The 25,746-nt window shown below is 42.2% G+C and overlaps 3 protein-coding genes across 3 annotated transcripts in view; 1 reads left to right on the top strand and 2 right to left on the bottom strand.

The window, feature by feature from the left end:
* The first annotated feature begins 840 nt into the window (after positions 1-840).
* srp14 (signal recognition particle 14) lies at positions 841-3,389 on the top strand. Its single transcript, XM_062396546.1, has 5 exons — positions 841-968; positions 1,710-1,782; positions 1,884-1,996; positions 2,104-2,136; positions 2,303-3,389. The coding sequence occupies exons 1-5, from the start codon at positions 945-947 to the stop codon at positions 2,390-2,392; spliced, it is 333 nt and encodes a 110-aa protein (XP_062252530.1). The 5' UTR covers positions 841-944; the 3' UTR covers positions 2,393-3,389.
* Positions 3,154-13,103, bottom strand: xgb (x globin). The gene is made up of 5 exons (XM_062396542.1): positions 12,803-13,103; positions 8,357-8,464; positions 5,152-5,272; positions 4,991-5,071; positions 3,154-3,654 (listed from the first exon to the last, which is right to left on the bottom strand). The coding sequence occupies exons 1-5, from the start codon at positions 12,985-12,987 to the stop codon at positions 3,535-3,537; spliced, it is 615 nt and encodes a 204-aa protein (XP_062252526.1). The 5' UTR covers positions 12,988-13,103; the 3' UTR covers positions 3,154-3,534.
* Positions 13,104-13,833: 730 nt separating this feature from the next.
* LOC133961968 (pleckstrin homology domain-containing family G member 3) overlaps positions 13,834-25,746 on the bottom strand; it is a 32,242-nt gene continuing 20,329 nt past the window's right edge. The window contains exons 4-19 of the mRNA XM_062397389.1: positions 25,523-25,623; positions 23,886-23,955; positions 23,588-23,634; positions 23,334-23,484; positions 22,802-22,933; positions 22,100-22,282; positions 21,798-21,890; positions 21,138-21,224; positions 21,013-21,043; positions 20,683-20,784; positions 20,540-20,572; positions 19,654-19,664; positions 18,950-19,315; positions 18,160-18,264; positions 15,377-16,817; positions 13,834-15,266 (exon numbers count right to left, since the gene is read on the bottom strand). Coding sequence (XP_062253373.1) covers positions 14,665-15,266; positions 15,377-16,817; positions 18,160-18,264; positions 18,950-19,315; positions 19,654-19,664; positions 20,540-20,572; positions 20,683-20,784; positions 21,013-21,043; positions 21,138-21,224; positions 21,798-21,890; positions 22,100-22,282; positions 22,802-22,933; positions 23,334-23,484; positions 23,588-23,634; positions 23,886-23,955; positions 25,523-25,623 — 3,555 coding nt within the window. The 3' untranslated portion in view covers positions 13,834-14,664. The remainder of the gene's footprint in view (positions 15,267-15,376; positions 16,818-18,159; positions 18,265-18,949; positions 19,316-19,653; positions 19,665-20,539; positions 20,573-20,682; positions 20,785-21,012; positions 21,044-21,137; positions 21,225-21,797; positions 21,891-22,099; positions 22,283-22,801; positions 22,934-23,333; positions 23,485-23,587; positions 23,635-23,885; positions 23,956-25,522; positions 25,624-25,746) is intronic.

The following is a 25,746-nucleotide window of genomic DNA, read 5'->3' as shown; positions in this document are numbered from 1 at the left end:
TTGATTTTTACGGAACTGTCTGTTACGGTTATGAAACCATAAAGGTTATTTTTCCATTATGTGTAGAATGGGGTATTACCAGATAATCAAACACCCCGAAGAGAAGGAGTTATCAAGTTATTAAAACCCCACCCAAATGATGTGTTGTAATGTTGAGCTGTGCAAATAAAAACACTGTGTTTTGAGAAGATCCGTTGAAGTTTGCTGCGAACTCCTCAGAGGTGTGGACTTCCCTTGCAAGTAAAAACTGAGTACTCTTGTATGTCTGGTGTTTGATTCTAATTCAGTTCTTGCAGCATTGTTACATGTCTGTGTGAAATTCCCTCGACACCTTGTTTTGGCTGTTTTTGCCTGTTATTCATTTATTTATATCCTACTGTGTTTTTTATTTATTTATTGTTATTATATTTAATTTCATAAACAATTTTGGCGATGGGTGCCTTTTTTTGGTTTGAGCACCTGCCCCCCAAAATGTCTGTGCACGTGCCTGTTGAAAGCAATATAAAGTAACTGTTAAGTAAGGCTGTCAAATATATGTAGTAAAGTAGAAAAGCAGCATAGAATGACACAGACACACACACACACAATAATTTGTCCATCTTCTTCCAGTGCTTAGTTTCTCATGGGAATGAGCAGGTAATCCAATCCCTAAGGTTAAAATAACTGATAAAGTGCACAATATCTTACACTATTTTGAATTTGACTATCTGTCAGTGCCTGTCAGTGCTTGGGCCCTAAAAAGTGTATTATTTGATGTTGAGTTCACTCTCAGAAGTATGATTGAGGCGTGTGCCTGCTGGTCTTCCTCCCAGGCAGCAGGTGGCGCTGTGACTAAACCCCCTCCCCCGCTGTGAGGGCGCGGGGCGGGGCTCCGGCTTGAGTAGTACGTGTGCTTCCCAGCAGTTAGCTTGCGGCTAAGCGAAGCTACAGCTGAAGTGAGAATCATGGTGCTGCTTGAAAACGACTCGGTAAGAATCATCAATTCTCTGTATCGAATTCTACTGTGTTGACTGATGGCCTCACATACACGGTCTGTGTATGCTGCCTAGCAGCTCGCAGCCTAATCCCTTCAACGGTAGACGAGGTAGTCGTCAAACCGACTCATTAGCCAGGTTGCTAACGTTAGGTTGAGGCTAACGCTGCTTTGGATTTGAGCTGGAATCTGTAATGTCGCTCAGTTACTTTGCTTCCTTGTTTATTGATAGTCTCACGCGGGGGCTTATGTTTTAAATCTGAGTTGAAAGTACTGAGTCGCGTTTAAAGCTACAGTTTAGTAAGTGGACATACATGTAGACATCGTCAGTGAAACTTTGAGTTGGCACAGGGATATCACGTCAGCCAATCTCAGGCATATGTTGCTCACAGAAAAACTGCTGTGATGTGCTTTTCTTATTAGCTTTCTTAAATACTGTCTAAAAACGTATACCTTCCTGTATGCCTGACTATGTGACACAGCTTGTTAATAACCATCATTAAAACAACTTTGAACCCCTTGAGAAGAGACTGAACACAGGGCTGTTGTATTAGTTTTTAATCAGGTGTAAAAAAACAACAACAACGGGGTAGTGGATTATTAAACGTGTTCTCTCTTTGTTCTGAGATCAGCCACAGTACATGTCATCATTTGTGATATTTATATTATATTTCCGATATAATTTCTGAAATGAAACTGGAACATTAAGGTGAGCCCTATTTTCTGTGCTCCTCAGTTCCTCACAGAGCTCACGCGACTCTTCCAGAAGTGCAGAGCATCCGGCAGTGTCGTGATCACACTGAAGAAATGTAAGTGTGCTCCTCCTGGCTGTTGTCAGCCATCATTCATGTTATATGGGGAAGGAAGTGTGACGAGCTAATGTTGCGTGATGCTTGTCCACTATGACCAGATGACGGCAGGACCAAACCAGTGCCCAGGAAAGGAAACACAGAGTCGTTTGAACCTGCAGACAACAAGTGTCTCATCCGAGCGTCTGAGGGCAAGAAGAAAATTAGCACAGTGGTGAGTTTATATGTTTTTCTCATGTTTGAATGGGAACGCTCTTCATCTGTTCAGTTTATGGTTTCAACGAAGTGTTGATGCTGAATGTTCTTCTCTTGTGATTTCAGGTCAGCACCAAAGAAGTAATCAAGTTTCAAATGGTAGGTTGAGCTCTTGTCATGTTTTCATTGTTAAGAGGCTATTACCCTGTGACTCTGTTCTCCTGATGTTATAGAGAAAATGTATTGATCATCGTCTCTTGTCTCGTAATTGTTTATCTCGGATGAATGAGCCACTTGTGTGACTAAATCATCATCTCCCCCCCAGGCGTATTCCAATCTCCTTAGAGCTCACATGGATGGACTTAAGAAGAAAGACAAGAAAAGCAAAAGCAAGAAAACCAAAGCCACCCAATGAGCAACAGACTCTTTACAATATGACCTTGGTTAACCTACACTGGCCTGTACGATCAGTGGGGGGTAATGGGAACAGCCTCATTCTACACGATCACCCAAGGCCTCAGAATCACTGTTCATCCACCCGGTGACTGCTTTGATAACACGCCATTGTTTGCATGGTAACGTCTCATCCCTGGCGGTTCAGTGCCATCGCTGATCTGGAGCAGGATACGTGAGGATGTCTCGAAACTCATAGCAAGACGAAGCAGGTCAACCGTAGTGAATCTCCGCGGCTCCAGCTTCAGAAACCAGGTCATCAGCAGCCGTGTCACCTCTGGAGCCCAATCCACGGAGCCTAATGATTAACTGCCTTTCATACTATTTAATTGTTAAACGTCCCTATTTATGTTGTATTGCAGGCTCACCTGTGAGCTGCCTGGGCATGTTTCAATTCGGCTATTTCTTGAAGGATTTTAGATTTTCACGTTTTTTAGATTATGTTTTTCATGCTTTAAAATTTCAGCATGGGTCCACAGCGATAAAGAGCTAAATTTAATAAGGTTTGTTTTTATTTTGCCAAACTTCGATGTATTACATCTGGCTGGATTTTTTTTGCGGGGAGATGAAATAGTATTTTATATTTTTATTTCACTTGGAATAATGGGCCCCCTTGTTTTTGAACCATGTCATGCCAAGCTTTCAAACTGGAGGGAAATAAAACGTACAGTATGGCTTCAGTTAATCTTATTATTTGTAAGTATAATTGTATGATATGATTGAGTAAAAAAAAAACAAAGTTGTAGGTTTACTGAAAGTCCTTTTTGATTTATGAATACAGAGACACAGTACTGGCTGTAAATCTAATAATAATTTCAGTTCATCACAATTAACAATGCAGGTTGAGCCGCAGCCATGACACTCTGTGGCCTCGCCCTGCTCCCGAGTCCAGGTCTCATGGAAGAGGACCGCAGCAGAAGTTGCGTTTTTCAGAAATAAAGTGCATTGTTAAAACTCAACGTGTGATTATTGTTTTTTTGATCGAACAGCAAACGGTGACTGCGGTAAACATGAGCGACTTAGAAAACGAGACAGTAAATACAGTATGTACAGAGAAACATTTCTGTGCTGTGCTGAGCCGTTGAGGGAAGCAGAAGAAGAAGCTCATAGCGCTGTGTTGCTCCTCTCCGGTCTGTCCCGCGGGGAGAGTGTGAGCTGGCGCTGCCGGCTGCTCTCCTCCTGGTAGCCCTGCTTCATCAGACTGGTCACATACTGGAACATGGTCTGGATCAAAAACAACACGCATGCAACTGGATCAGGCTTCACATTAAGTGAAAGACGCTCTTTAGTGAAAATGGATTTGATTGGACACTCTTGTCTGTGTCCTCTGCTCGATAAGTAGGGACAGCAGAGATAGGGTCGTATATGGTCAGGAGATATTTAGTGGGAACCATACGAGACGTGTTTAACGATACAATCTGTGATGATCAATTGAAATGAAAGAAACTAGGCTGACAAATGTTCTTATGTGGGATTTGACAAATGTGACTCCTTGACAAAAAAACATGTTCTGAAGCTATGATTTCGATGAGCCCTATTTTTCAGTGATTGAAAGTGAAGTGGATTAAATCAAAATTATGAGCATTGAAGATGAATTTGATGTTGATGTTTAAAGTTGTGAGCACATTTCTTCTTTTAACCAGCTTAGATTTTGTATTTTACCTTTAATGCTAAAAGAGAGGCGACTTGATTTACCTACTGGGCCCTAGGAATGGTAAAGAACAGTGATTCTCCATCTGGGGGTCCCACACTCGTGAGATAAGTTTATGGGTCAACGGATAGTTGAATCGGAAATTAAATACATGTTCAAAATACATTTAGACTGGAAGTTGATGACCTCCACACAGGAGGTTAGGTTTTTGTCTGTGTTTGCTTGTTAGTTAGCAGGGTTATGCAAAAATTACTACAATTTTGTGGAGGCATGAGGTTTTAGGTTCATCTTTAAATCTGGATCCAAATAAAAATCCAGATCTACTGAAATTTCATAAGAAGACTAGGGCTTTGGCTGAAATATATTTTTAACAAGATAATTTTCTTTAAGCTATTTTCACAAATATTACCATAAATACGTTGTTTTAAAGTATATATGTGTTAATAATAAAACAACTGCTTTTGTATTTTCTTATATACCACTAGGAAGCAGTATAAATGGCAACAAAGAACCAAGACACACGTGTTGTGCTTCCAGTGTTGTCCATTGTCGTAAATGAAAAAGTACATGTCTAATAGTTGTGTGGCACCACTGAGGAGCAGCAGTGTTATTCCAGTGCCTCTGTATTAATAACACAGGAGACGCTTCAGTGACGTGATGTGACAGAGTCATGTTGCATTTCCTCCTCATGATCATCTGTGGTTCGATGGGATGGAACCGTTCAGTCAAACTGGTGCTGCGCTGGTTCCACGTATTGACATGTCACAGGGCGCATTACAGGCTCTGGTGCTGATGTCGGACACGGGCCGCCGCTGCTGACGCGCCGGCTGCACACATCAAGCCCATTTACCCACAAGTGCCTGTTGAGGTGTCTGCGTAAAGGAGACGCGCGGTGACGCCTCCTCTTACCTTCCACGCCTCCTCGAGCTCGACTGTCCACCTGTCCTTCAGGATGGGCTGCACGGCGCAGATGAATTCTGCTCCGACGTACTGGAAAACAATCATCGGAGACACTTGATGACATTGCTTGTGCCGTGGTTACTAGGGTTACATTCAGTGGGGTTTCTTACGCTGTAGTACTTGGGAGGGGCGTTGTAGTGATAATGGCTTTTCCCCAGCTCCAGAGCCAGAGCCTCCAGTCGCTCCGGCTGGTCCAGTCTCGCCACGCTTTTCTCGATGAACGACATCACCCTGGAAGAAAAACTGCGGTCAAGCCAGCCGACACAGAAATTCTACTGCACTCATATACTGACACTTATGGTAAACAAATCCAAACCTGATCCAAACCGCCCAGAAAAGGGACAGCAACGGAGTATCCGAAGTTACAGGAAGAACACATGTAGGCCAACGTCCAGTTTTTAAAAATAAACTGTTGACATGGAGCCTATACAAAAAGCATAATTTAAAAATAATTTCTTTGATAAAATTCAGTAGAAGTATATATTGTCTTATCTGTATCAATTATGATATTTTACTAAATTCAAATCACACATTTTTAGCTTCAAGTAGGTAATTTCTGGATATTTCAAAGTTCTATAAAAACACTTTGCTCCAAAATCCAGAGAGAGACTCATATGCCTGTGTTCAGGACCTCTCTGACTACCTACATACTGCATATTAAACATATTTACTGTTGAGATTTAGACATTTTTCAAAGTAAAGTCCAACATTTTCACTTCGGAAATGATCATTTCCGGATACTTCAAAGAACTGTAAAAACACTTTGCTTAATAAGTTCAGAGAACGACTCATATGCCTGTGTTCAGGACCTCTCTGACTATCTACATACTGAATATCAAACATATTTACTGTATAGATTCAGAGATTTTTCAAAGTAAAGTCCCACATGTGTACAATCAAATCAGTTCATTTCTGGATATTTCAAAGTTCTATAAAATCACTTTGCTCAATAAGTTGAGAGAGAGACTGATATGCCTGTCTTCAGGACCTCTCTGACTACCTACATACTCAATATCAAAATTTTTACTGTATAGATTTGGAAATTTTTCAAAGTAAAGTCCAACATTTTCACTTCGGAAATGATCATTTCCGGATACTTCAAAGTACTGTTAAAACACTTTGCTCAATAAGTTCAGAGAAAGACTCATATGCCTGTGTTCAGGAACTCTCTGACTACCTTAATACTGAATATCAAACATTTTTACTGTATAGATTAGTATTAGTACTGGTTTGATGTACACAGTGAAAATGTGTTTATTTCAACAGTTTATTTTGAAAGAAACGCTTTGGATGCGTTTACCATAAATGTCAGTATATGCGCGCAGTAGAATTTCTGTGTCGGCTGATTTGACCACAAAGACGCGAGTGTCGGCTGGCTTGACCGCAGTGAAGAAAAAACATTCACAGCCGAATGATTCTCCAGTTCATCATGAAGGAGCTCACACGCCACCAGGACTCTGTGTTTGCAGCCTCACAAACTCAAATGCCAGGAAAAAGAAATGGAATTGATTGTATATCTTATAAGTCATTCTCCCGCTTAACTCAAAACCAACTGATTGCACGATAATTCTCCCGTGAAAACATTTTTCTCTGCACAAAACACAACAGGATCAATTCCCTTTGTTGGTTCCCAGGTGTCTCCGTCGTCTCCCGCGTGTGTGAGAGTTTAGAAGATGAATTATTGAACCAAGTTGTTTTTCTATCTCCCTCTTCTCTCTGTCTCCCTTCCACCATCTGATCGTGGCTGAGGAGCCGCTTGGCCTCTGTGTCTTCAGGTCCTCGGGCAGTAATTGACTATTCTGTTCAGAGTTAATCCCGTGTGCACTCTCCTGTATCAATAGTGATTCCCAAAAACCTTTACCGGTATCCCAGTGTGCACAGGTTCAAATTCATTTTTCTGCCAGTGGGTGCTCTGAACAACTGAATTCCACCCGAAAAGAAGGAATGTGAGAATCCACTTCCGCTTTTGTTTTGTAACATTATGAGATTGTTTATCTACATTTCCCTCGATTTCTCAGGTAAAAATTCTTAGATTCTGATGGGGAGAAATCTGTCTAGTTTAGAGGACTGACACTGTGTTTGTGTGCAATTGGTTGCAGATCCAAATAAACTGTGGATCCGTAAGTGGACTGTTGTTCCATGGCGAAGGTTTGCGCTCTATTGAGGGCCAATCAAGTGACCTCTTTATGATAATACACTGGATCTATAAAATGCCAACTCACCTACTCTACCATTACTGACAATATCCCCCTCAATTAATTTGTCATTGCTGCTCCCTGTATCTCTATCATACCTTTTCTAATGTACAAATACTTAAGACATAGACAAACTTTTCATTATGTTACAAATTGTTTCGTCTCATCATTGCTGTAAATGCTTCTGATGTTCTCAGTTCCACACTGGGAGACGGATCCCTCACATGTTGCTCTCTCTGAGGTTTCTACATTTCTTTCCCCAGCTAATAGTTTTTCTCTCCTTACTCTTGTTGAGAGGTAAGAACAGAGGATGTTAAGCCCTAGGACACAAATTGTGATTTGTGAATACTGGCTATACAAATAAAAAAAAAAGAAAAGATTGTCCAGAGCGACATTCTGATTGGTGGTTAGGGTTTGGACCAGGTGACTCCAGATATCAAATTAATGCTCATCTAGCCTGGATTGAATGCTGGTCCACACCGGGGCTCTTGGTGTCATCTGTGGGTCGCCCCTATGCAGTATTTCAGAGGAAATGTCCCCCCCCCCCCCCCCCCCCGATGCCCCCGACATAAATAAACAAAGCAACACTTAAAAAGAATGGTTAAAATGTCCAACTCCAAGTCCTAATAATACAAATGAAATGTTGGCCGAGTACAAACAACTCCAGTATCATTGTCCTCTATTGTAACGAAACCCAATTTTATATATAACTTACAGTGACAAGTCAGACAAGTCAAATGAACACGTGATGATGTTAATGGGCGAGTTATAATAATGTCTGTTAAAATCGACAGAGCCCAGTTGTTGAGGGGAATTATTGAACCTTGTTTAAAACTAACAGAAGACACAATTGCTTCGAAAGATTTACAGAAACAAAGTGAGAAACTACAACAAAGTTGTTTTAAAGGATTTGGTAATAATAAAGAAAACATAAGCATTGCAGTTTAAAATGTGTGTAGCGGCTGGATGCTCATCGAGGACTGACTGTGACACTTTGACCTTTCAGTGTGAGCGGGACCACAGGGTGGAGGGTGTTGACACGCTCTCCGGCCCTGTGCTCCCCACAGAGCTGTGTTTTCACTGATTCATTATGTGCTGTGAGATGCAGTCGCTGACTGACCGTAGGCCGTGCGCCCTCAGCTCCCGGCTGGTCCGCAGCCTCTCCAGATCCTCCACATCTCGGAACAGGAAGAAGACGTCCTTGCACTCGGGATGGGTCTCAAACAACCTGTTGCCAAGACAACAGCAACACGTCAGGCAGCCATCCGTGAGCCTCTGGGAGAGCGGCCTGTCACAATCAGTCCCACTCGGAACAACAAACCTCCCCAGCCGAGACGACACACACACACAACCCCGAGAGTTTCACTCACACAACTGTCATCCTGAGTGTGGATGTGCACGTTTCAGCTCATTAACACTGCGACTGAGCCCCACACTCTGAATGGAAGATCTGATTGTGCCGTCCTGATCTGATTCTGTTTCTTCTCATCGTCCCTGCCCTCCTTCTGCACCCAGCGGCCGCCACTCACCACAGGGGCCTCCATGAGAGAGGGTCAGGAAATACACATCCTGGAGCTTTGCCCTGTCTGAGCCTGGGATGGAAACTCCAGTGAGATGGAGCCACTGCGCCTGTGAGCGTTTTCCTGCTCTGATTCTAACCACAATCATTCTCCTGCCATCCAATCAGAGAGCCTCTGCGTCTCCAGCTGTGGAACCTGTGATTAGCGAGGCCACCGGGATGCAGTCGCCTCCTGCGGATGGCGTGAGCTGCATCCTGCCCCCACTGAGACGCTGAGGGCTCCTGGATGACAGGTGTCGAAGGTTGTGACGTGAGAACATGTGCTGCTTCATCATTTCAACCTGAGCTGAGAGCTGCTGGTGAAGGCATTGATTGATTGATTATTTCCTGCAGAGCCTGGTATACAACCTGTAGCACTGAGCTGAACTGATCCATAATAAATCAGGATTTAAATACTCCAGGGGGATGCAGCTCATACAGAGGCTTATATTGGATGGATGGATGGATGGATATATACAGTAGTTAGATAGATAGATGGATAGATAGATAGATGAATAGATGGATAGATAGATAGATGGATAGATGGATAGATGGATAGATGGATAGATAGATAGATGAATAGGTGGATAGAGAGATGGATAGATAGATAGAGAGATAGAGAGATAGAGAGATAGATGGATAGATGGATAGATGGATAGATAGACAGATGAATAGATAGATAGATAGATAGATAGATAGATAGATAGATAGATAGATAGATAGATAGATAGATAGATAGATAGATAGATAGATAGATAGATAGATAGATAGATAGATAGATAGATAGATAGATGGATAGATAGACAGATACACAGATAGACAGATAGAGAGATAGAGAGATAGATGGATAGACAGACAGATAGATAGATAGATAGAGAGATGGATAGACAGATAGACAGATAGATAGATAGATAGATAGATAGATAGATAGATAGATAGATAGATAGATAGATAGATAGATAGATTGGTTGATATATAAATAGATAGATAGATAGATAGATAGATAGATAGATAGATAGATAGATAGATAGATAGATAGATATATAGATAGTATCGTATATTTGAATATACACGACAATAGATAGATAGATAGATAGATAGATAGATAGATAGATAGATAGATAGATAGATAGATAGATAGATAGATGGATAGATAGACAGATAGACAGATAGACAGATAGAGAGATAGAGAGATAGATGGATAGACAGACAGATAGATAGATAGATAGATAGAGAGATAGATGGATAGACAGATAGACAGATAGATAGATAGATAGATAGATAGATAGATAGATAGATAGATAGATAGATAGATTGGTTGATATATAAATAGATAGATAGATAGATAGATAGATAGATAGATAGATAGATAGATAGTATCGTATATTTGAATATACACGACAATAGATAGATAGATAGATAGATAGATAGATAGATAGATAGATGGATAGATAGACAGATAGACAGATAGACAGATAGAGAGATAGAGAGATAGATGGATAGACAGACAGATAGATAGATAGATAGAGAGATAGATGGATAGACAGATAGACAGATAGACAGATAGATAGATAGATAGATAGATAGATAGATAGATAGATAGATAGATAGATAGATAGATAGATAGATAGATAGATAGATAGATTGGTTGATATATAAATAGATAGATGGATAGATAGATAGATAGATAGATAGATAGATAGATAGATAGATAGATAGTATCGTATATTTGAATATACATGACAATAGATAGATAGATAGATAGATAGATAGATAGATTGGTTGATATATAAATAGATAGATAGATAGATAGATAGATAGATAGATAGATAGTATCGTATATTTGAATATACACGACAATAGATAGATAGATAGATAGATAGATAGATAGATAGATAGATAGATGGATAGATAGACAGATAGACAGATAGACAGATAGAGAGATAGAGAGATAGATGGATAGACAGACAGATAGATAGATAGATAGAGAGATAGATGGATAGACAGATAGACAGATAGACAGATAGATAGATAGATAGATAGATAGATAGATAGGTTGATATATAAATAGATAGATAGATAGATAGATAGATAGATAGTATCGTATATTTGAATATACATGACAATAGATAGATAGATAGATAGATAGATAGATAGATTATGTGTATAACTCAACAGGCGGCCTCACCACGCTTGCATCTGTTCAGGTTGACTGTGTCTTTCTTTTTCTTCTGCGGCACAATAGCTGTGAAATGTGCTTTCTCACTAATCATCCCCCTCGCTCAGCACCGGCTCCATTGATGACACAGAGGGGAAATTGGCTGCTCTCGCTCTCTCTCCCGTTTTTGTCTCATCCACATCTCCACATCTCTCACAGAGCTCGGCTGTTATGTTCCTCTGTGTGCGCGCCTCTTGTCGACATGGGCCCACATGCAAGCATGCGTGACATACTGTGTGCAGACAATTTAGCAGCCTATATAGCTCAAGAGGAATTTTAATTGGCAGGGTTCAGACGTTCGATTTGGCACTCGTGAACGGAGAGAGTCTTGTGTAGATTCTACAGAGGACACGTTGCCCCGACAGCCTGGCGAGCTTGGAGTGACCCTGACCCACAAGAGGCCTTTAGATTTCCAGGCTTACACACTAAGGTCATGCCCGGTCAACGTTTGGGATCAGCTCGGGGACACATGGCATTAATTGGGCTCAGAGATACAGTATGTGCCCGGTGGGCTCTTTACTCAACAGCAGTCTGCCAGCCTCTTTTTTTTATCACTAGATTCTCTCGTTTGTTTTATGTCCAGCGCCAAAGGGCCAAAGATGTTTACCCACATGCACGAACAGCATCGTCAGCATCATCATAATTGATAAAAAGGCCTTTTCCTGATGGCTATAATGTCTTTAGTTGTATGAAACAACGGCAGACCTGGAGCTGTGTGGTTATTATGTAACGTTGTGAAGACGAGATATGAAGCGATGAGGGGGGGAGGAGGGGTATCGTGCCCCCGAGCCTCCAGAGGGAAGATGAGAGTCAGGAGCCGGAGCGGGTGGGGGGGGGGGGGGGGGGGGGGGGGGGGGGGGGTGGAGGTCGAGGATGGAGGGATGGGAGCAGGCTCTGGTTTGTGCGTTGAGGTCAGGCTCCGAGGCGCCTCGCTGGGGGATCTGTTTAGACCTCCAGGAGTCCGGAGGCTTCACACAGACAAAGCTCTGAGGTCAAACTGTGCAGTCTGTGTTCTTGCTCCTTTTGCTGCAGATCAAGATAAGGAGCCTTTTAAAATCTGTCTCTTAAAGAACAGAAAGACCATTTTTATTTTCCTGAGTTTCTGCCACATCCCAACTTTTGCACCCAGTCACAGTAATGGAGGGCGAAACGGATTTTTGAGGAACAAGGTTTTCTCTCTACTCACCAAGTCATGTTCGGCCCTTTGTAACACTAGCCCAATGCACAATGTGTTTGGGTTTTAGGGTTTTCTCTACATAAGTTTAGTATCCTTTATACAACAGCTAAGTATTTTATATTATGTGAAGTGTTATTCTTCTTGCTCTAAAAATCATTTTGCACTGTCCACTTCTATTGGCATTGACTATTTGCACATCCTCCATTGACACTTTACATCCATCCATCAACCTTTTTGACTGCATAACTTTGTGTACTTATATGATGTGTACTTTTATGTCGTCCGAGTACTTATATGTTGTGTTACATGTTGGGTTACTTATATGGTGTTTACTTCTATATTGTGTACTTGTATGTCGTGTTAAATGTTGTGGGACTTCTATGTTGTGTACTTGTATGTCGCCTCAGTACTTACATGTTATCTACCTAGGCCTTATTGACTGCGTACTTATATGTTGTATTACCTACCTGTTGTGTACCCCCCCCCCCCCCCCCACCCCCCCCCCCCCCCCCCCCCCCCCCCCCCCCTATCTATCTATCTATCTAAATATCTGCCCTCGCGTATTTCGGTTTGTGTCGTGAAACCAACGCAGTGTGGGTGTGGAGCTTCTCACCTGACGAACATGATGATCCCAACTTTGGCTATGTCGTCCCGGATAACTTTCCACGACTCCTTGATCATCTGGATGTGACGCTCGCTGAGATGCGGACGCGCAGCAGCAGCATCCTCCTCCTCCACCTCTGGGCTCCTCTCCCCGAACTCCGCTTTTGCTGCCAGACCTGAAATCGCGCAGCCCATTCTTCATAAAGAAAAACAAAGATAAACAACAAGGAGAATGACACAATCCGGGCAGGAAAAGAAGGAGGGGCTGATTATTGGTTCCAGAGGAAACCCGAGGTTGTTGCGTCTGGTTGAAGTGCGCGACTCCACTGGGGTCTGTGACTGCTCCTCTGGTGGGTATCACTGATCGGTGAAGTCACGTCAGTAAACACACAGACTCGGGTCATTTCTTTCAAAATAAAAACCCCTCTGCAATTAGCCACATGCAGCAGGCTGTTTTTTTTTTATTTTGAAGTGCAACCTACCCAACTTCCGGTATTCACATATGTGTTTCTGGTTGACTTGATGCAGCATTTGACTCAATTCAGACACACGTAAACACAATTTGTCTCTATTGCCATCAACTCATTTTACACTTAAAAAAAGACAATGTTCCATCAACTCAAATATATGTATTTTATATGTAAGTTATCAATTCAGATAATGTACCTTGTTAATTTTAATTCTAACCACCTGTATAAGTTAGTTCAGCAATTTTTTTATTTTTCAGTGTATTTTATTTAGAACAAAAGGTCTGAAGTGCTAAGTCTTACAGCAAACTGGCTTTGCTCATTTAACAATTTGCATTACTGTACATTTTAACCATGGACTGTATATAAAGATTGATGAAGCCTCTTCCTTTTGAGAATCAACAGGATACATTTCCTCCCCGTAATGTCAGGAACACAGCAATGCAACACTCCTCTCATACGGTTTATAAAAATACTGAAACATTTAACCAGTTTAATAAGGAAGTTGTAGATCTCACTCTACCGACCACAGGACAAATGGATGGAAGATTAAAGAGGACAATGACAATCCACGGACACTTGACCATTTCTGTTTTTATTGAAAATACGGGAAACTTCAAGTATGAAACAATCATTTTTTTTTCCTGTAGCTGAAATTTAAAAAGTAAAATTGTTACTGCTCAGTATTTACACAAGGCCACTCTCTCCCAAATATACAGTTTCATAAATAATATCTAAGAAAATATACAACATGTTGAGAAATTAAAGCTCCTGTGACACAGTATGTGAGGACAGTTGTAGAAGCAGCTACAGTAGAACGTGGAAGCCAGTTACTGCGGTGACTGCTTGCGTTCAAAGACTACAAAAGTTAAAAGGAAACGGTCTTTGGTGTTCGGTCAGAGATCCTCGTCAGTGAGACGGCAGTGTTCACGCTGAAAAAAAAGATCAGTCTGTGTTTGTCCACCTCCACTTCGCTTCCTGACACTCCAGCTTACAGTTTACGTGGTCACATGATAATAGTGCTATAGTGACTATAGCAGGGATCACCAACAGTGGGTGCATATAATAATAAAGTAAGACCTAATCTTTAACTGATACAGGAAACTATTTACACATTTTTTACATAAAGTTGAAATTGTACAGTGCAGGTAATACCCAGTGTACAAATAATGCAATACACCTTTTTAAAGACATCACACATCCCTCTCATAAACCCAACAAATAACCAATAATGTCCCTTTCATGTTAAACACAATTCATCACTGAATGTCTCCTGTACTAAAGCACTGTGCGGACAGTAAGCTGCATTCTTTTAGGGGACAAGATGAAAAAGAGGATGTTGAGAAGCGTTAGATAACTGGCAGCTGTTTCCTGATAATAGAAATAAACATGATTCACGCGATCATCAGCTTAAACTCTGGAACTTCTCCCGTAAGCTTTTCACTAGATTACTCTCTGACATCTTCCCTGAACTGAAAATGGAGGACCTCTCTGCACAGCCAGGATCCTCCTGGGGGAGGTGGTCCGGTTCTTGGAGTTTTTCTGCTATGCAGCTGCTCCTCACAGGATCCTGGAGGTTCTGCACTTCGTGGAGGGGAAGAGACCCGACGTGGTCCAAGGAGCTCCACCTGCACAGCAGGGGCTGAAGCCGTGGCTGGGGCCAGTCCTCTACGGCTGGACCTTCTTCACAATGTGTCCGGTCTGTCAGAGCTTTGTGAAGGTCTGAGGAGCTGCTGTACTTGTGTGAGCAGCCATTACACACGCTGCTGCAGCACTCCAACATCCCCATTGTGCAGCTACCTGTTGCTTTGGAGGAGTGGGTGTATTTGGAGCGAAGTCCTTGCACGTCTGGCCAGTGGAATCTCTCCGTCTGGGAGCTTTGAGGGCAGGTGTCTGAGCTCTGGGAGATGGCACCAGAGTTGGGGGTCTGGACTGGGCTCGGAGAACGCACTTCATGGATGACCATCTGATCAGAACCAATCAGAGGCAATCTCAGGCTGTGTTTACCTGTATACACACAAACAAAAAAAACAAAACACACAGAGAATCAGTTTTATCTACACAAGAACAAGTGATAAGTTACTGCAAGAGAAAGCAATCAACTGCCTCCTGTTTACCCTTTTTCCTGAGCTGCAGCCTCTCCTCGTGGACAGCGGGCAGGCTCTTCAAGCTCTGCTGATTGGCCGAGTCTCGGCTCCTCTGCCACACCATAGGCCTGTTGTTCTTGATGCGTTGGCTGTACTGACGAGCCAGCTGGAACACCTTGTTTTTCATCTTTCCCATGTCTTGCAGGATCTGTTCCTCATCCAGACTCGCTCGAAAGCTGATGATCTTCGGCAGCTGGTTGTGGTTCAAGTGGTTCTTCTCCTGTGACGGAGGAGTTTTACTCGGTGTAGATCCGCCCTCTGTCGGTGGAGAGGTTGTGCTGGGTGATGAGACCAAGGAACTATCTGAGGCAGCGCATGTTTCAGACTCTTCTAAAACCGGAGGCGTTTGTTCGCTGCTTTTAACGTCTGAAGTATCGAAGCTCATGTCCTGTGGTGCTTCCAATATCGAATCATTTACTTTCTCCTCTTCTATCTGCAGGACGCCCTCCTCCATTTCCATGTCTTGCCAAACCTTGATCATTTCTTCTGAGCTTCTGAACTCTTCTTCCTCTGTGGTTGAGGCTTCACTGATGCACTGAGGTCTCGCCATGGCCTCCGCTGCTCTCTTCGGTTCGCTTTCAGTGTTTTGACTCTTGTCTAATCCAGGAAGGTCGAACACAGACCAGGAAGTGGGCCGGTTCCGAGAGAGGCCCTTCCTGTGCACTGGGACGGCCTGCTCCTGAGGAATGCTGTTCAGCTGTCGGCTCAGATGTTGAACCAGACCTGCCGGGATGTAGGAGAGACTTTCCCGGCGCTTGATGCTGAAGTTAGCATCCTGGTGCTCGGCATCCTCGTAGTAACTCCTGATCTTGTGGATGAGAAGACGATCTTGTTTGGAAAGTGTCGACCTCCGTTCTCCTTCGATGAGGACGTCCAGTGCAGGGTTGTGTGCAGGCGTCGACGTATTGACCTCTGAGGTGGACTGAGGCTCTGGGGTTGAGCTCTCGAACATTTGGGTCTGCTCCTCCAAGTCCATGCAGGCCGAGGGGCTTTTGAAGACTTCGTTTTCTGCTGGAGGAGAGGGACAGGCGAGGGAACCCAGGTCCTCGGACACTAGGCTGCTCCGTCTGGACAAGCTGCGGATGAATCGCTCCGCTATCACGCTCGCCTGGTCCAACACGGACATGGGAAGGATGCTTTTACGGTCCAACACGTCCTCCCCCTCCTCCTCTGAGAGCTCCCCGTTTGTCAGTACACTCGCCTCCTCCACTTGGAGACAAGAGGAATCGCTCCCTCCTTCTTCTTCCTCCTCTCCAGTTTCTCTTGAAGTATCCTCAGTTTCTAGGGTGTCGTCGTCTTTTTGAGGGGGGGAAACAGGAGACTCGGGACACAGGGAGCACTGCTCCTCCGGTTGATCTCTCCTCGTCTCTGGAGGGACGCAGTCTAGAGGACAAATCTCCTCCACGTTGACCTGAAACACAATGGAGTGTTTACAAAGTAGCACTTAATGAGCAAAATAGACATAATGACAGCAAGCACTCTCCCATCTCCATAAACCTAATGGACCTTTTCAAAGTCAACCAGACAGTTTAATCCACAGCCACAACAATTTACGATGCATGTGTTTTATCCTTGGGGACCCGCTGGAGTTTTATTACGGTGACCTGTTTCATTGTACAACATGTCCGTGTGGTAAAAATTGCAATGACACTGTGACTGCATTTACATTCTGGCTGCTAACCCCTTCCTCGCTGCACCATTCAGGACGCCCTTGGAGAGTTTAACGGCGAGTACGATGATGTCAGCGGCCCTAACAGCGCCTGTGATATTGGCGCCCCGACATTGCTCCCTGTGCTGATGTTGCCCTTGTCGGCCATTATTCTAAATGTGTTTCCAGTTGTTGCCTGCTCGTGTGGTTTACCTGCAATTTCTAAAAAGTGCAGCTTGGGGCTGTGTGGTGGAGATAAGGTTAGAAAGGAATTAAAAACTTTACTCTGTTCAGGTGCAGAGAAACATGAGAGCAGCACCTGGCCTCCAAATCAAATGTTCACCAGAGAGCGGTGTGTGTGTGTGTGTGTGTGTCCCATATGCAAAAACATAAGACTCCAGGAAGGGGGCAAATACTTTTTCACAGCACTGTATATCTTTGAGAGGACCCTTTGAAGTGAGGACATTTTAGCTTTTTTATCAAAGGGGTGTTTGAGGGTTAAGACTTGGTTTGAGGATTAGAGTTAGGGTTAGTTTGAGATTTAAAGAAAGTTCCACATTATAAAGTCCCTCATAAGACCATAATTGACTGGTTAAAATCTCACCATAAGAAAAAAGTGAATCAATAAGTAAGCTCATGGAATAATTGAAGTATTTTATATGTTAATAAGACAATAAATAACAATAAATCACAGCAACAATAAATATGATAATTAATACACTTTTTTTTGCAGCATTCAAACTGATTAAGACCACCTAACATCAAGGCGCCATTATGCCAATGAATGTCCTCACTAAGATAGAAGTACAAAGCTGTTTGTACGTGCGTGTGTGTGTCATTTTAATTTACATCAAAACAAACTCCAGGCATAATTCAAATAGGCCAAATAGAAAATAACAGCTGAAAAGACACTGAAAGATTGATGTCGTAGTAAAGAGACAATAAACCCTTACAACACACTTAGCTGTGCTGAGGGTATAAGGATATATTGGCATAATGTAACACAGTGAATACACATTAGTGTCACATCTGACCTCAGGGACACGTGTGGAAATGATGCTGAATGGATGTGTGGACACTAATTGCGGACGGCTTTATTAACTACCTGTGTAGTGAGGGCTTTTTTAATAGCCTCGTCCACGTGATTCTCCTCCTGCCTCCCAGTTTCTGTCTCAGCTTTCACTTCAGTCACAAATCTGTCGTGATCATCCTGAGAGCATCAAAAAAAATTGAAACACAACAAACACACTTACGTTTAACGTTTGAAACAGCCATTACAATGCAAAGGGTTTCAATTTAACCGACGTGGATTAATGCATAATCAGAATAAATACTGGTATAATAATTTACCTCAACAAAGAAGGGGGAAAGGGGAAATATGATTATCAAAGAGCAACGCGCTCGCCATAATAATAATCATTTAATCAACCTTTGAAGTCAAATTACATTCAACAGGGCGGCACTGGTTTTAATGCAAATGCAGGCAATGGTTTCAACAGCATGAGCATCAACATCAATCATGTCCTAAAAACACAATTATGAAACACGGCACACAATTACTGGAGCTACACAGATGAGGAGGACAGGAGCAGGAGCAGAGTGCATGCACACAGAGATGATCTTCAGCTCCACAAGAAGAGACGTGCACCAAGTTAAGCTGCAACCATTCCTTCTTAGAGCAGATTAGGAAATTCCATGCCCTTCAACATCAATTTGACGGGAGGTATTAATGTGCACAGTGCAAATGGTAGCAGGTGTTAGTTGGTTCTGTTTGTGAAGTAAAAATAAGCGAGAGAGACGTGAGCGTGCGTGGGAGAAAGAGTGGCAGAGAGTATTGGTAAGCCGGCGGAATGGAAGACAAAAATGGGAAACCCGTGGGTGGCAGAAACCCTCACCGTTGTGAAGTGAGTAGAAAGCAAAGCCCTGGCTCTAAAGTGCCAGCAGGAGATGGCTGCCAGCACTGAGTTGGCAAAGTCGGCTACCTGGTCATCTCCCATTAGTATATCTTCCTTGTAACTCTCCCCCTCCTCCTCATCCTCCTCCTTCTGCAGCTCCAGACCCCCCTCACTGCGTGAAGAGCCCAGTTTCAGGCCAGTGTCAGTCGGACTTAGCTGCTCCAGAGAGTCCCTTCTCGGGATCAGATCGTCCACACATGGCCTCTCAGCCCGAGGGTCATCGTGACCGGGGTCCAGCGTTCTGACACTAGCGGCTGGCTGAAGGGTGCGCCTATCCCCGAGCAGTGCACCCTCACTGCCTGCATGCTGTAGCGTGAAGTCAAAGACATGTGGTTTGTTATCGCAAGGCCAGTGCTGGAGCATGATTGTGATTACAAAGAGCTGTAAATGGGCTGTGAGATATGATTTTTCTTTCTTTAGGCCGGGTCAAAGTGTGTTCTGTGCAGATTAGGTTTTTTCTACTTTCAAATGTTTTGGTTACACTTCTTTTGGGATAAGAATGGAGAGCCTGAACTTCTGAAGCAAAACTAGATAAACCATATCTCACCACAGCACACCGACATAAAGTGGTGTGCTTACAACAGAATAAACAAAAAGCTTATCAGGGTTTAATAAAAGACAACATTTGGATTTCAGACGCTTACCTTCAGCACAGCTTCATGGAGAACAAAGATAAAGAAGAGGGGGAGAGATAAACAAATAAGAATGTCAATAATTCAAAATGAAAAAAGTCAGAATATCGCAGGACAGAATAACCTGAGTACAACATGAGTCTTATATAAGCTCCAAAAGAAGGGAGTGAGTGAGGTGGTTGTTACTCTGGCCCAGACTTAAAGGAGGTCTTGTGATTAGATAAATACCAATTAGAAACATCTTCCTCTCAGTGGCTTAGACTGGACATGATTCAATTAGCCAGGATGTGATGAGCCACTCCCTCACCGATATGGAAGGTTGACGTGGACATTTTTTCTTCATTACACTGATTCCAAAAATTGATCTGGTCTGGGAGCAGAGAAGAACTGGGGACAAGGAATACAGAGGTTTTTCTCTTTCATAATGGCCAATTATAGAAGATGACAGCAGGAGGACACGTAGATCTGAGGCTGAGTTGGACTATTGAAAAGAGCTTGTGTATGACAAAGCCTTGGGCCGATGTGCAATATAATTAACGTCATTATGGGGGAGGCCAGTGGAGGGGGGGGGAGCGAGTGTATGTGTCTTTTGATCTGTTCTCCAGGTGTCTTTGTGGGAGAACAAAGCGAAACTGGAATGCAGATGAAAAAAGCTCTTTATTTCACGTAGACATAAAATAACCTCACTTAGCAAGTTTGAAAACGCTCCTGGCCACATGGGGCTGAATTTGAGTCTGGACAAGCAGAAACTGAGTGGTTTAGACAACTGGTAACGACTATAAAAAAAATGGCGTTTTCAAACAAATGAGTAATATGGATGTAGCCAAAATCTGCCCGTTTGTCCCCGGAATTCCTAAAACGGAGAATGAACGTCCACTGAACCTCACCATGTACCAACCTTTTGTGCTCCTCATGATTCTTTTCGCAGGCTCTGAAAGGGGAGACATTGAAAATGACAATTAATGATCAACTAAATAACTATAGAACTATATTGAGCAGATACACAATTTAAGAATACAGGATCGGGTGACAACTGTTTACCTGATCTCCTTCGCCCCTTTCGTCCTCCCTGATGGAAGTCGTCCCCCCGGCAGGACTCTGCTTTATTCAGCCTCTCAGGACTGTAGTGGTACTTTCCTAGATCTTGGCAGTAGAGACATATTTCATCACACTTCAAAGCTGCAATTACAAAAACAATTTTCTCCCAATAGTCGGATGTGTTCTGGGATACGCCTTCCTGGTAAATTAAACAGCAATATATATTTACCACTGAAAATGAAACACCCTTTTTTCAAGCAGCATCTTCTGCTGCCATGGATACTGTTAAAGTGGTATGTACATGGCTAATGTTTCCATATTTGTGACACTTACAGTTTGAGTTGTCCAGGATGGCATCTTTTGCCTTTGAAGAAAAAGGCAGTGTGATATGATGAGAGGCAGACCTTTAGCTTTCTCTGAGGAGAAAGGACATCGTTTTGAAGGACTGTTTTTTTTACCTTCTGGGGGACGATTGTGTTGTGGTTCTCAAGAATGAGCCTCTTAATGTGATGGGCCCAGAGACGCTTCTCCTCTACTGATTTGGCCTGTAAACAACATGTACTTGTGATTTAGAAAGTCGTTCTTCCAATTAACAAATAGAATGGAAACAAACTGGCACTGAGTGTATATCTCCTCCGAGGCCCAACATTCTCCTCATGAGAGCACATTTAAATTCACTAGATCCAAATATACTCATAAAACGTCTGTTTTTTTGCGATCCATGAATTACTCTCTGAGAAAACAACCAAAATATTGAAAAAGTTCCTATTCCACAATGTTTAAGAACCCCCTGATCTGGATCTGCACCAAAATTGTAATGGCATCTTCCTTTTCTCATTTCCCTACACAAAATTTTGTGGTAATCGGTTGGGTAGTAATGTTTGTGTTATCCTGCTCACAGGAATGCAGAACTGACATAACAGTGCAAACTCTTAAGCGTTTAAGAAGAAAGGTTTGGTTAACACTACAGATGGTGATATTATGGCAAACATAAAACTAATCAGGCCTCTGGTTGTTTTCTGATGATACTGACCAGATGATTAAACTGAAGTTGTACATGTTGTGTAAATGTGCAGCAGAAGGGAAAAGGTTGACAGTTACTGGTGATCCACATTTACCTGCACTGTATGTGGCTGCTTGGGATGCTTGAAATGGATGACACTGAAGAGCAGGGGATCCTTGGCACTGTCAAGCAGCATTAGGGTGGAGCACTGCAACCACAACGAATGTAGAGATGAAACTGAGGCTTCAGTCAACTTAATTTGCTACTTCAAATAATATGTCTTTATGTAATAGATCTTAAGTTGTTGAACACACGATATGATGTTGTTTGACCTTCTGTTCAATCTTTAAATCACCATTTACCTTTATCTAAATTTCTTAAAGTACTAAATCATTAATGAGTGAAAATGAACCCTACCAAGATGTGGGTCTTATAGACGTAGTGTTCCCCTCGTTTCTTGGTAAAGAGGAGCATCTTTTCGAAGAGGAAGAGTGTGCGGGTGTTCTTCGCCCTTAAGACATGAAACGTGCCCTCCAGCACCAGCTCTCCATAGGTGGTCAGGTCAGGACCCTTCCAGTTGATCAGAAGAGACTGTATCTCCTGCAGATGAAAAATACATACACATACACACACACTCTTAGCCATGTTCCTTCACCATGAAAGAGTATAAATGCCAGCACAGCGTCATATTTCATCTGTGATACAAAGATACAATGGAAACTGAAGCTGCCGCTTGATCAACATCTCACACCAATAATATCATTAAGAATCAGTAATCCTCCCTCTAACACTAAAAGTGAAAGCTGCAGATGTATACATTGATATCAAGGTTTGTGGATTTGCTTTAGAGAACATATGACTGAAGAGTCGTATTTTTAGAATATGTATATGTTCAAGAGATAGAAAAAAGTAGAGTTAAGATATATAATTATTGCAATAAATCAATGGAAAAATTATGTTTCAAAATGTAAAAAATTCAGAAAGACACAAGGATAGTTTCATAATTTACTAGGAAAAAATAACTTTAACTGACTGTGTAGTGCTGGTGTGAGAGCAATTCATGACAATGACGTATATACATTTTAAATGGCTATTTGAATGCATGTGTGGAGCGCTGACCTGAACCCTGACAGCATGTTCATGTTTCCTCTTCATGTCATTGATGTACCAGGCCACTCCGGTCATGGTGTCGATGGCCTCCTGAACCACCTCATTTCCCTCCTCGTCTGGGTCAAAGTGCTTCGCAATTTCCTTTGGAAGAGACCGGGGACAGTTACAACTTCTGACAGGAGGGTGACGCCACAGGGAACTAATTGAATCTCTTCCCAAACAAAGACAGATGTGAATCCATATCAATCTATTGAGCTATTTACCTTTGAAAATACTAAATGGCTTTTTGCCTCTGGGCCCTTAGATATTAATCAAATTAAAGAAGGGGAAAAGGAGACAATCACTCTTTGGCTGTATTGTTAAACACTCACAGGCATTTTTCAAGGTGCAGTTATAAAACAATATAATAACAATACTTTATCATCAAGCATCAGGGCTGTGAACTTCTCTAATACTTACCGTATCATAAGTCTAAGGCCTGCAGGTGACATATTGAGAGAATTCATGTTAAAGCAGTGTAACCAAGGACAATGTTGTGTACCTGCAGCAGCAGATGATATTTCAGGATCCTCTGAACTGGCTTGAGCAGGAAGGAGCCCAAAGGGAGCGAGCGCTTCAGAGCAGCTTGTCGATCCCTGAAGAACTTGGCTAAGGTGTTACTCCTCATGCAGTCAGTCAGTGCTGCCACAGAGCTAGAGAGCAGAAGATGATAACACGTGTATGTTTAATAAAGGACGTTACATCAGATATCACAGGAAAAAGGTTATTTCCAGTAAATATTTTCTAGCTTCTTACTTGGGATAGTTGGTGCAATACTGGGTATAAATTTCAAAGTATTCACTCTGAGGAAACACAAAGCAGACATTTTGATAACATTCATTTCAGTCCTTGTACTTTCCATCATAACTTTGATTAATTAAAGCAATTAGGTAAGATAGAATAACTAACAATATATTATTTTAAGTAGACTAAAAATGGTATGTGCTGTTGAATGATGATGATTGTTGTCCTTCAAATCCCAATAAAAATTTGATCACAAAAAAAGTAGACTAAAAATAGTTTAATTGTAATGTTATGAGGAAGATATACTGACCTTATCTACAAAGCATCTAGCTATGGCCACAGGGTCGTTCTCACACATATCCAGAGACTGCAGCAGTTCACTGAAAAGCAGAACAGAGAGTTCACGTTAACAAAAAATCTATGTGTAGAAAAAACGATGAAACCACAAAGGAGGGAAGAAATAATGATTAGTGGCTGTTGTCAATAAATCAATGCTTATATTCTTCTACTGTATTTATTCTCCCCCAGTGAGATTTGACACAAATTAGGAATTTTGCCACTAGAGGGCAGCATACACTGTTAAACAATAACCTTGTCTTGGCAAGAAGGAACACTGGAATTCTCCCCTCTGACAGTGCCATAAAAAACAGGATGTATTCTAAAAACCTGGAAGTTGTACGGTTGATTCATTATTTACTTGGTGTGACATCACCTCAAAAAAATGTGCACAACTGGGTCCCTGTTGGAAAATACAATACAAAAAAAACATGGCTTCGGAATAGAAATAATTAAACACGTTTCTTCCAACTGAAATCCATCCCTTAAGATAAAGACTGTGCGCCTTATCTGAAAGCCATTACAAGGAAACATGTTCATAATACAATAAAAGAAAAGCACTGGGGTTGAGGTATGTTTCGGAAACAAAGTCAATATTTGTTCATACTGCAAGATTTACTCTGGTCAGAAAGAGTAAAATCCTGGCCTCCCAGCAATGACATCCATTCAGAAATGTGAGTTTATTGAGTATCAAGTGCTTTTGGGAAAGCAGGGGTTTGAATTACAGCAAAGTAACACACTTTACTGCTAGTAAGACACCTGCCGTACGCTGATGGTTTCCATGATCCCTGCAATGGTGAGTAAACCAGGTGACTGGGTTTTAAAACATTTTTTGACAGACTATAGAAAGGTTTACCTCTACTGCAACATACATTTGGAAAGCCTCCTGCAAATAGGCACAACTCTGTATATTAAATAAACATGTGGTACCTATTCACAGGCAAGGACAGACACTTCTCCTCTGAAACTGCACTGTAATAAAAGCTGGTATCGCTGTCTGAATTGCTAACTGAAGGATGACAAAGCCTCTCAGTGCAACGTTACACAAAAGAAAAGCATTGTCTCTCTGTAAACTACAGTGCGGGTCCCCTCGGATCCCAAATCTCTCTTCAGCTGACTTCAATTTAAAAAAAACGTGTGCTGTACAATAGCCTTGACATTACCCGAGGAATGTTAATGTGTTGTTTTATCAAGAGGCACGGACAGCAGTGGGCACTTGCTGAAGTGAGATGATTAAATGTAAGACTAACTATGACCATTACACCAGCGTGTTTACTGTGGAGAGTGTTGCCCCACGGCTCCTCCCTGCGTCTGCTTTGACTCACTGAATGGATCACAAGCAGCGAGTGGAAGAAAAGGAGTTAGACGTCATGAATTCTCCACATTCCTCATATTATCTCAAATATGAGAATAGCAGAGTACACACACATCAAAGTGCAGTGAAAGGGAACAAAGTACAAGGAAGTAAGTACACCAATGACTGACCATAGCCCCTTTTGCTCTGGGTATTGTCTCATCAGGTCGAAGGTACCTTTTAAGATAAAAGCTACAAAATAAAACATATCTAGATGTTAGGCTGGTTGGTGAGGGTTAACCCGGGCGATGACCTACCTGTTGAACTCATATATGTCCTCTATGTTTCCAAACAGGGCACACACTTGCTCTGGTCGTATGGGGAGGTTGCTCATGTCGATGATGTGAGCCAAATAGTCCTGGGAAAACATAAAATACTGTTCATTTCAAATCACTCCATATGGTTTACTATCCTTCAGGCACTTGCAGATTCCTACCTGCAGAGGGAGCATGCATAAAGAGAGACAATTTTATCATTCAAA

Source organism: Platichthys flesus, chromosome 10 (genome assembly GCF_949316205.1).
Source record: "Platichthys flesus chromosome 10, fPlaFle2.1, whole genome shotgun sequence".
Classification (NCBI taxonomy): Eukaryota; Metazoa; Chordata; class Actinopteri; order Pleuronectiformes; family Pleuronectidae; genus Platichthys; species Platichthys flesus.
This window is presented reverse-complemented; position numbering and strand designations above follow the sequence as displayed.

Coding starts and splice junctions, on each gene's coding strand:
- srp14 (XM_062396546.1), top strand. CDS start 945: ATGGTGCTGCTTGAAAACGACTCG. Junction 1,997..2,103: donor AGAAGAAAATTAGCACAGTG/GTGAGTTTATAT, acceptor TTGTGATTTCAG/GTCAGCACCAAAGAAGTAAT. Junction 2,137..2,302: donor AAGTAATCAAGTTTCAAATG/GTAGGTTGAGCT, acceptor TCTCCCCCCCAG/GCGTATTCCAATCTCCTTAG.
- xgb (XM_062396542.1), bottom strand. CDS start 12,987: ATGGGCTGCGCGATTTCAGGTCTGGCAGCAAAAGCGGAGTTCGGGGAG. Junction 5,273..8,356: donor CTGAGGGCGCACGGCCTACG/GTCAGTCAGCGA, acceptor TTTTTCTTCCAG/GGTGATGTCGTTCATCGAGA. Junction 3,655..4,990: donor AGCTCGAGGAGGCGTGGAAG/GTAAGAGGAGGC, acceptor TTTTTGATCCAG/ACCATGTTCCAGTATGTGAC.